At 40.9% G+C, this 11,409-nt stretch overlaps 1 protein-coding gene across 18 annotated transcripts in view; it reads right to left on the reverse strand.

The window, feature by feature from the left end:
* The window catches only part of IKZF1 (IKAROS family zinc finger 1), a 108,040-nt gene extending 98,690 nt beyond the window's left edge, over positions 1-9,350 (reverse strand). For 11 of the 18 annotated variants that reach the window (XM_068196108.1, XM_068196068.1, XM_068196054.1 and 8 more), the window contains exon 1: positions 9,044-9,350. In XM_068196108.1, coding sequence (XP_068052209.1) covers positions 9,044-9,248 — 205 coding nt within the window. In that variant the 5' untranslated portion in view covers positions 9,249-9,350. Of the gene's footprint in view, positions 1-2,242; positions 2,371-9,043 lie in introns of those variants that run through there. The other 7 variants (XM_068196190.1, XM_068196169.1, XM_068196115.1 and 4 more) reach the window with 3 other exon arrangements.
* Between the last annotated feature and the right edge of the window lie 2,059 nt (positions 9,351-11,409).

Genomic DNA, 11,409 nt, shown 5'->3' on the forward strand with positions numbered 1-11,409 from the left:
TACAATGGTTTAACTTACAAGAAGAAAAGTGATCTTATTATACTCTTGAAGAAGGAGTATGGGAAAGTTTCACCCTCTATTTTCATCTGGAGTGATATGAGAAGGTTATATCAACACTAGTTTGACCTGGGTTTTTTCTACAGTGATGCTTTGGCATCCATTTCAGTAAATTCCCTAGTAAAAGACAGGTAGACTGCACGAGGACTTCAAAATTACTGAAAAATTATTTAATATGTGAGAAGGTATGAAAACAAGAAGCAAGGCACAGGTGAAGGAGGACTACACAGCACTGATTTTCAACTTGAATGCAGCTCAAAACTTCTAGGAACATTGTGTATTTACTCAGTGCAGTATTTTTTCCATATGAGATCTCACATTACTGAAGCTGGAGTCAATTTGGATGTGTGTGGAAGCAACTGGATGTTTGCAGTATGGGTGGTCATATGCTGCATGGGGGAAGTATCACTTCTGCTGGATAAAATCAGAGATCAGTGCTGAATGCTACATCATCTGGGATTGACTATCCAGGAACTAATGACTGCTTAACTGGCATTTCCTAGATTTTTAGGGCATTTGCTGCTAGGAAAGCTGAACAAAATTAACTTTCAGTTAGCATGTTATTTTTTATGAAAAAAGCCTCACAATAAAAATCTTACCAAATAAATTGTTATAGACATTTACCATTTTTTTTTGCAGGGATAGCCTTTATCTCCTTGCTGTTGTGAAGAAATAAAAAAGAAAGAAAAATCTGGTAATTCACCTAAACTTGCCTTAAAAAGCATGAAACAGCAGAAAGAATAACTTCGTACTTGTTTCTGACTGCCTTCTCACTGTCTCTATCAGTTCCTTTGACAACATTCAAAGTTTGATCAATCCCTTTCCTACGTCATCACACCACAAGTGAATAAGCTTCTAAAACCAGAGGCGAACAAGCACATCTCTTGTAACTAGTGATCAGATTTGTGCCTGAAAGTTGTCGATAACTCCCAACATGGGCTGATCAACTTCGGCAAGTGTGGAATCATTTGACTTCCCAAAAGCCATTTCTGGCAATCCTTTGCTCATGACTGTAATTGATGGCAATCATATGCCACGTGCTCTGGGATGACCTTGCTTGGGCAGAGAGGTTGGGCCAGATGATCGTCTGAAGTCCATTCCATCCCGACCCATTCTGTGAACTGTGGTTGCTACTGATAGTAATGTATCGTTTTTTTCTGGAGAAAAAGAGTGACACTTCTAGATTGTTTTGCATGTAGTTAGTAAATGAGTCAGCACCTTCTTGTAAAACAGTAGAAACTTCAAGTGTGCTGAATCACACTTTCAAGGTACTCTAAGGTTCTCTTATCTGCGCAGGCAACACATTTTCTGTTTGCTTCAGCAGGGAGGCTATTATTCTGAGACTGAAAAAAAGGGGTTGAGGTCTCATGTCTTATTCTGAGATTAGCATTTAACTGTTTCAGTGCATTTCATCTCCATCTTCTCTTGAGAATTTTAATATATTCTTCTAAGTGATGGCTAAAATCTTCCAGTGGTAAATGTACAGCCCACTCAAACTGCTAACTCCATGTTGTCACAAGCTTTGTTAATGAGTGCGGGGAAGGAAAAAAGAAACTGTGAAAAAGATACAGAATGTTGACTATATATTAAAAAATCAATAATTTGAACATGAAGTATTATTTCTTCTGGTATTCTGGAATGAAATTTCCCATTCTTCAAATGTTCCACTCCTGCAAAACTCAGCCCCTCCTATTCCACCTTGACCTTCCTGTGTGTCTCTCTGTCACTGTCCCCTCGTCTTGCTCTCTTCCCGTATCCTTTGCACACTTAGCTGAGACAGAGGCAGTGTACTCAGTGGCTGCCTCTGGGTGACACTTCTTGGCAGCCTGGCAATAAGCACAGGTTTCCTGATCACCTGCCCTCTGCCATTAGTTGGGGCATGGGTCAACCTCTGTTTTCTCTCAGTTCCAACTCTTCTACATACAGGTATGAATTACCTAAAATGTCTGTTAGGAACTTATTATATATTGTGATCTCCACATCACATCCACTTTAGCTGAAAGTCATAAACCAGTTTGCCTGCTGCCTAAGGTGGTGCAGGAGCACGGCCCCATAACCCCCATGTTGTTAAGAAGGAGGCCAAGAATAAAGGAAGATTGACTATAAACTCACTGCAATGAGGAAGATAGTAAACTTAGGTACAAGAAAAATGAGATTAAAAGTTCAGCAAATGTGTTAATCTTACGTTGGCTAAACCTGCCCTTCACAGTTTGTCATCATTTCCCTGATTTTCCTGACAAGATAGGGGCAGCATAGCTCCACAGGAACCAAAAGCAATAAGTGCTTGGGCTGGATTTTTTCTCCCTCTCTACAAGCTGTCCTGTTCTAGATGAAAAAAAATCCTATGGTGGGACATCGCTATATCACAATTTGTTCTTTATAAGCTAAACCCTCTTTGTGTTGTAACCACTGGCAGGAGTGACTTCACTGGGAGAAAGACATCCATTCTGCCAAGTGAGTTCAGAGTTGGGGCTGTGAAGTTGTTCTCAACACCAGGGCTCGTTTCCAAACTCATGAAATCAATTCCATGCAATTTCTCCACAAACTCATGTGTGGAAAGCACAAATGTATTTCCCTGTAGAGGTAAAAGTATGCAATCACCCTATCTACTTTAAAGATATAATAAAGTCTGCACTTTAGCATTCATTCTGTAGTCCAGGGCTTTGGCATTAATAATTTTGTTGCTTGTTTTTTACTCAGGGATTACTTTGGTAAAATCTTTCCTTCATATCCTCAGAGGAAATCAGAATAAACGATTGCCAAATGCCACATTTCCCACTGGGAAACAGCATTCTCAGCCATCTGAACACTTGGTGTACCACTGAACAGCAAGGCTGTGCTGCAGATAGTATTTATAGCACATTTTATGAGACCAAAAGTTGTCAGTTAAACCACTAGAAACTAATAAGTGGGCCTAGTGTCATTTGACTTGTCAACAGGATATAAGCTGATGTAAGAGGAACACCTACATTTTTTTTAGGCTTCTTTTCACGAATAAATGTACCGTTGATAGTCATGCTTGACTTTGTAGGAATGTTTTGAGTAAGGAATATAGTAATTTCTTCCATTGCAGCAGTAATGATCATCAGACCACTAAAAGACACTCACTCTATAGGCATGCCTAATTCTCAAATGTGATCTTGCTGGGAAACCTCTGTTTTACAGTAATAATTCTCTCCTACTCTAGTTTTTCTCTTTAGGGAGAGAGCTAGCAATAGAAGAACCACAATACTGAAAACAGTTTCTAGAATGGAAAGGGTGAATGCTAAAGCACAGAGAAGAGGGAAATATTATTTCATTTAATAAACAGAAATCTCCTCTGAATTAACTCACATTTATAATTGCATTAAAGCCAATCCATGTCAATTTTCAAAGTGTTGTGAAATTGCATTTGTATATATGCATATGTACACATATTTATATATATAATACATATATATGTATAACAATACCAAAACCTTCTCTGAATAAAATAAATTCTCAATTGATGAGATTCCATTCTTTGTCCCTTCACCCCTCCTCAAATCATGTGCTGTGAAAGAAACTACTTTACCCAGCTGCTTTGAAGAGGTAGGTAAGTGTCCAGAGGCAGAGGTTCTCATCACGCCGCTATCATAAATACAGAGTGCCAAGGAACCATGGATGAAATATAAGTCCATAGGGTTTGAATCTGCTAGTTTCAGATCAAGTACTCTAAGGATAGATATGAATCTACTTCTTTGTTGATTCTACTTCTGGTTGTCATTAATACTTATCTGCATGATCAAAGAAAATCAAACTGATTACAAATCCCTAGAACAAAATTCAGTTCAGTCAGTTCCTGTAAGCTGAAAAATCTCAATTTTTCACTGTCAGAACAGCCTGACACTCTTGTAAGTTAAAGTTTTGAAAGTTTAACACCAACATTTAACTGTAATTCATCCCATCCTAGAATTACAAGATAAAGTGCAGATGGCATCCCAAAAAATGTAAATTACTATCTGCTCAGGGAACATGTGCTTTTAAACAAAGGCAGAAATTTCCCTGAAAGGGAGGCTAAGGAACTTGCCTGTGCACACACTTATCAAAAAGAAATCTGTGCCGCGTTCTTTTCAGTTTGGAATAGGAAGTATATGTGAAAAATATGGTGGGAAAGATTTACCCAGAAATATATCAGCCTGTTTGAAAAAAGGAAGTAGTGAGACTCTCAATAAGTAGCAGAGTTTTTAATGATTTCTGCTATTAAAATTTAGATAGGGTTCCGATAAAAGTTCCGGTGAGCCTTTAAGCCATGGCTTTCCTCATTAATTCTCCCCTCTTCAATGGAGAGAAAACACTGCTCAGTATGAGCTCTGAACTTATGTAAAGCTGATCTAAAAAAGACAGGCAGTTTGAAGAAACTTGTGTTTAAAGCTAGGAAGGACAAGTTCATCATCAAGAACACCTATTCCTATAAATTGCCAAAACAAAACACACTGACAAAAAATAAAGTCAAATCTCAGAGATGAAACAGAAATTTTAGATTTCTTCCTCACTGGACTTGAGATAATAAAAAAAATAATAAAAAAAGAAAACACAAAGAGTACACTTCTTTCGGATATAGCAATGTTTCCAGCACACCTGAGATTTTGCGGTGGTACGTATCAGATCATATGAGAGTATGGCTGGGAGCAACAGTTGACATTAAGTCAGAATTGTTGGTAGGATGAAGACCCTGTAATAACTCACAGGTCATATTTGCATATGGAGATAGAGCCCTCTAGAATGGACTGACTTAGCCAAGACAGCTTCAGGCTGGCAGTGCTGCAATAATAGCAGAGACTCCAGCTCAGGTTTGCTCTGGCTGTCCCTGGGGCTCTGGGCAGATCCATCCATCCCACAGCAATTGATTTTTTGCTGACTTGGTTACAGTGGCACTGGGTACTTGAGCTCGACTGAATCAAGGCAGAGCTGGAGCTGTGGTCATGCACAGCATGTCCCAGTTGCTGTGCACACAGTCCATACAGCTTGCTCTGGGCTCAACTTATTCTGCTGGTAGGGAGAATCTTCTCTATAAAGCACATCTCTGGCCATGGCCCCTCTTTCACCAGACAGCACAACAGAGCTACTATACTGGCTTCTTCTCTGATGTGAAGGGAACTGCTGCGATGAAGGCTTTCTTTGGCACTCTGGTATGTTGGGATGCAAACTCGATTCCATGTGATCCCTTCCTGCATCCCATGTTAAGGCAAAGTGCTTGTTGAAACACCTTTATGGGAAGCCCTGTTTAGAAGTTTAGATCAGCTGTGAAGCTGGCTGACCCTGGACATTTGTGCTTGGCATAAATTTGTAATTTTTTCACAGGCAAATGCACACAATGAGTTATCACAAAATATGCTTTTTTTTTTCCTTGTCCTTTTATATTTCTTGGATTCTCTTTGTCATAAAATGAAACACAGATGCCTTTATGCTAGTCATCTTGAAACTGGAAATGCTCATTACTAGACACAAATGACTGATATTTAAAACAGCATGCTATTCCTCATTGTGTACCAAACTAGGATTAGTCAATGTCTGGGATATTTATCATACATCCATAGTCTAGTTCCTGCTTGAAAGCATGCAGCAGGAATCAGGATCATTCCAAAAACCACCTGATACCAGAAGGTACTTCTGTCCTAAGATGAAGAATTAGGATATAGAGACAGAAAGCTATAGAGGATATACATATAAAGGATATATTTGCAGAACAAAGGCACTGACACGTTCCCCTTGTTACCTAGCAGACCTCACTGCTCTGACTGGGGCACTCAAATCCTTACACCATGCATGCAGAGAAGTCTGTGCATAACAGAGGATCCCACAAGAATTGATGTCTGTCTACAGTACACAAAAACTGCCAGGGAGGAGAGTGCAGCTGCAGACCCAGCTAGGAGAGCAGGAGGCATTTTTCCTGTAAGGAGAAGCCTCTCCCCTTGCCCCAGGAACACACTAGAGAGATTTGGACCAGGGATTTGAGACAAACACCTTGTCAGAAGGAATACAACCTCATTTGTAGCTAAATGCTTACAGGGCTTTTCTGAATGCAATTTTTTTCATCTGTGAAGTCTTACAGAATAACCGAACGGGTAAGGGGATGAGCCACAGTGAGTCATCCTGTCCAACTTTCCTCCTCAAGCAGGGTTATCCTACAGCACATTTTACAGGGTTGAATCCAGACAGTTCTCAAATATCTCCAAATATTCAACTCAAATCTCCTTCTCTGGAGAAAGTCCCTTGCTGATCAGACACAGGTCAATTTGTATATAAATCAGACTTAATTCCATGTTCTACTTTCAATGGGTTAGGGAAATATTTGTGGGTCAATAGATGCGTCCCAGACTTGGAGCCTATGCCTCCAAACTGGAAAGAAATCTTAGTGACTACTAAATATTAAATGTCTAAATATACACCTGCTAGATGTTTTCTTATCAAGCTCTAAAATATTGACTTGATTTCACATTAGAAATATTTTCATGTGCTATTAGACATCTTCAAACTGAAGACTATGATGATTCATTTTTATTTCTTCACTTGCAGGAAACTTCTTTGAAATTACGGCAGATAATCACTGGTATATTACATTTCTGCTGTAAGCAGAAGAAAATGAATGAATTGAGTGTGAGTGACTTGCCATATAGAAGGGAAGTAATAGCAGAAATAGAAAGCAAAGAGGATTTCAGTAATTTTTTTTTTTATATTTTCCTTTATTTGGTTACAAAGATGGATTTACTTTAAAAATAACTAAGTTTTCAATGGAATAACTATCGTAAGCAGTTATCTATCTACTTTCTAGCATCTAGCTACAAATCCACTAGTTTGATTCTTTTTTCATTTACTTGCACAGCTTGCAGCAGACTGAATGCTCCAGGGATTTCACTGCCTGAATTCTGTGACTTTGGTGAGAAACCAGCTCAGCAGTCTTCTTTATCAATTGGTACCATAGTGTGATATTATACCTTTGGCTCTGTTTTCAGTGCAGGCATGGTTCAAGAACATGATCTATCTGCCAGCAAAATGGCCTGTTCGAAGCCCACAGAAGTCAGGAACAGTCTTTCTGCTGGTTGGCCACATCACAGTTCAGTAAAGTTGTAACACAAATAAATCAGAATATTTACCAGCATGAAAGAATGCTAAATTAAGACAGATATTTCTTGAGGAGGCTTTTTTGTCTTCATTTTAAAATCATGTCTTTGGAAGAAGAGGCCAGGCTTTAGGCCACAGCATTGTAAGTCTACCTTACATCCAAGTCAGTTATGCATTAGTCACAGTTTATCTGAACAGTTATTATTCCTAACTACAGTAAACACCTGAAAGAAAACTCAGCTCCTTACAGGCTTCCATGAAAAAGAATAAAAGAATACTTAAAAATACCAAGGTAGTACTCAACCTACTGCTCATTCCAGCTGCCAGAGTTCAGAACACAGTAAACATGCAAGTTACTCCAGATGTTCACACCAAACAGTATGGTTGTTACTGGGGCAGATGCATTCTCTTCCAGTTTTAGTCTTCATATGTATGACATCCTTTTCCTCCACCCCTTGAAGCTAATGTCCAAAGCAGAAACAAAAACCAAAACTCCAAACCAGTTCCTGTGACTAGCTTCATAGTAATTTAGACAGCTTAGTGAGGTTGGGCCTGTTCTCTTATTCCTTTTCTCTTTTAGTTTGGGGATCAGGGAGATGGACAACACACTCAGCATTTTCAGTAGAGCTGTCACTAGATAATGTGTGGGGGATTTTCAGGTGGTCAGTATTTGCTTGACTCTGCAATCACTGGTTATCAATGAATTCAGTAGTAGGAAAATTTCTCCATAGAATTTCTTGGTTTTCTGCAAACACAAGATCATCTATTCATAGAGCCACGGGAATTTTGCCTTTGACCTTAGTAGAAAGAAACTTTTACATAATATGCCTATATACCTACCCTTTCCCAGCTGTTTACACACCCAGACACTTGATTCTTTTCCTTGACAAAGTGATACTTGTGGTCTGCCCTTTAACTCACATTCACGTCTACATCCCTTCCCTTTACCTTCCTGCTGTCACCAGCCATTTTACCCTCAGCTCCACTTCCCCAGTCATTGTATTTGTCAGCCTCATCTCCCTCTTTCTCAAAGTTGTCAAGACTGCCCCCTTTAGTTGCACTCTTTCTCTCACTGTCAGCATGCTCATTTCCTGCACTTCTCCAAACCTTGATCATCCCTTACTGCTTCTTCCTTGAGTAAGGAATTTACAGACAAGTAGCTTTGATTCATGTATAAAGGCTACGTCAAATATGGGCACTGATGAATATTCCACTTTGACAGGTTTTTTTGGAACAATGGTATGACAAGGAAAGGCTTGTCAGCTTGGCTGTGGTGATACTGTCATGAAGGAAAGCAGCAATATGTCCCAGTCTTGAGCTTCCCCAGCACTTGGGAAAGCTTCCTTCCCTCAGGCCGCCCTGCAGCCTCATTGATGCCACCCCTTTCCCCGACCTCTTTCTCTCCAGCAAAGTCAAAATACCTGGAAAACAGATTATCTAGCCATGTGGTAGCCCTGCTTATGTACATATTTACTGGGGAAAGCAATTAACAGAAACTTCTAGCGTGATGAAGTTAAGCGCATGTGTAATTATTCACAGAACGAGGCCCAGCGACTGCTGCCCCTCTGGAAAATGGCGGCGCTGCCCGACACTTCCTGGTCAAGACTACTGTGGGAGGCTCCAGGGAGCAAACGCGGTTCACAGCCAAAGAGAAAAACTCAACCCACCCTCTACTATATCAGACATCCTTAGCTATAAAAAAACATAATTATTAAATCAAACTCGTTTGTTTAATGACAAGAAAACCAGAACTGAAATGAATATAACTTGGAGAAAGCCTTAAGGAAGAATCCGTTACAGGGTAATATTTTTTAAGACTAGCTTAATAGAAACTTTCAAGGAAGCTTTCCACAAGCCCGTACTTTTAAAAAAACACCCAACCAAAACAATGTAAAGCACATACCTTTGAGCAGCTGGGAGAGCTGTGCCGCTTGGGATGGAGCCTGTGGCCCGCTGCTTCCCAGAGGCACCGCGCCTGAGCACGGACCAGCCGGGGCTCGCCTGCTGCCCCACAGGGCAAGGTCACCGAGGGCCTGATGGCGGCCGGGGCCACCAGGGTGCTTACAGTGGAGCCCTGGCCTGCGGGTGCAGGGATGGGCGAAGCCCATAAAGAGTCATCAGTGGTTCGACATCATTGTACAGGAACTCCCTGACGAGGGCAAAGATTTATCGGCACAGGGCTGGTCACCGCTGCAAAATGGCTGCCCCCCCGGGAGAGCGGCAGAGCCCAGACAGGGCCGCAGCGCCCAGCGGGCGCTGGCCCAGAGGTGGTGACATGTCACTGTCAGGGCTGCGTGCTTGTCCCAACACCTCCCAGGAGCCATGGTCCTGTGGGACGGATGGCTGTGGCACGGCAGGAGGGGGGGCCTGCCATTTCCAGGAGCTTATCCTAGAGCATATTTGTTGTCTCCTTATAAAGAAGCAAGATGAGATGCTGCCTGCCCTTCTCTCCTGAGCGGGAGATAACTCTCTCAAAGTTTCCAAAATTGCATTTAAACTCCATTTTCCATGCAAAACAGTGCTCCCTTCAGACATGTCCATGGCTGCCTGCAGTATGCAGTGGCAGGCTCAGTCACATGCACCTCCAGCCACAGAGTATCCTGGACCACATGTTTTTATTTTGTGGGATTGTTTTGTGAACTATATCCTGATGTCTTCTAAACATCTCAGGTCTTCAAAGACCTGAGAGGTGAGGCTCAGATCTCCCAGGGAAATCCCTGGCAGTCTGGTCCCAGCTCTGCACAGGTGTAGGGGATGTCATATTTCCTTCTCTGACTAAAAACAGTGACATCAAACTACTCATTCATAGGAAAAACAAAAACAAATAAAAAGGAAGAAAAAAATACAAGAGCACCTACCAGTTTAAAAATGGTCTCTGATGACGTTTCAATGGAAGCTAGGGTTTTTGCTAAACGCCAAAAGGATACAGCACATCCTGCCACATGCTCTCATCAATAAACTAGTCTGTGACAGAAGCGGTACCCCCCTACATGTCTCTGTCAATGTTTTGCAATAATTTCCACTCTAACTCACTTTTCTCAGTCACCCACCTAAACAGCTCATGCAAATTGTACCCTTCAGGGTAAAAATTTCCATGCCTGACCTCTGAATGAAGCAACAATTTTTTGGAATTATGAGGTAAAACTGTCTTCTGAGAATAAGAGAAAAGGAAAACACACTTCTCTGTGTAAAAAAACACAAACAAATCTCACCTTGAAACAGAAAAAAAAAAATTTCACTGCTTTTTCACAGCTCTGGGGATGGTGTAAAAAATCATTATAAAAAGAGTCTTGTAAAAGGGCAGAATATTGCCAATTCTCAAAGGCCACTGGGTTGGACTTGACAGCACCATGTATCTGCATGCTACAGTACACAGCTGAAAGATGGCTTTATATGCTTTTGTATATGTGTAGTGTACAAAGTACATTCTTTTGACACTATATATCCTTTTATATACATGTTTATACATACATATAATAAAAATGTGCATGATTATGTGTGCACTGTTCTCCGTACACATACTGCATATGCAAGTTTGCAAAGTATCTACTGCCAGTCAGGTTTTTTGAGGGGAGAAGATGCAGGGCCTGGCAAAGGCACAGGTGGGATGCCTGTCACGCACCAGCTGAGTTCCTGTCTAGACTGCTTAAGGTAGGCAATGGTTCAGAAACTACTGTCAGGGTCATTGACTGAGGGGCCACTGAATTTTATAATTTTTTCTCTACTTATTTTGAAAGTTGTAGGACTGCAATTTCTTAAAGACCGCAAACACCTATGAGAGGAAGGCCTTCTTGTGTTGGCACAGACGATAAATGTAGCTTCCTCAGCTGCTTCATCTCCTCAGATGCCAAGACCCCGCCTTAATCACAGGCAAGCCAAGGTCAGGCAAATATCTACCAGGCAAGATCTTTTCTTTCTCTTCAGAGAAGGAATTTTTATACAAACTGGTGAATCTTTGGCAAGGTTCAGAAAGGGAAATAATTCCTTTTAATAATTCCTTTTCTGTTTTAATTTCCTAATAAATTCTGTAGAAGGATTTTGCTAGCAGAAACTTGATCATGGTTAAAAACTGAGAAAATATTTTACATTGTAAGTGGATCTATTCACTTGAAAAATAAATTGCTCAAGACAGTATGCCAGCAGGCAATGTCTGCTACAGCCACTGCTGCTGCCTCTTGCTTCCTTACTGTCACCCCCAGGTAAGCCATGACCTGGAGAGATGCTGACTTCAGTGACATGCAGTCCCTTCAGAGTCATCATATCTGCTCT

This window comes from Anomalospiza imberbis, chromosome 1, assembly GCF_031753505.1.
Source record: "Anomalospiza imberbis isolate Cuckoo-Finch-1a 21T00152 chromosome 1, ASM3175350v1, whole genome shotgun sequence".
NCBI classification, from domain to species: domain Eukaryota; kingdom Metazoa; phylum Chordata; class Aves; order Passeriformes; family Viduidae; genus Anomalospiza; species Anomalospiza imberbis.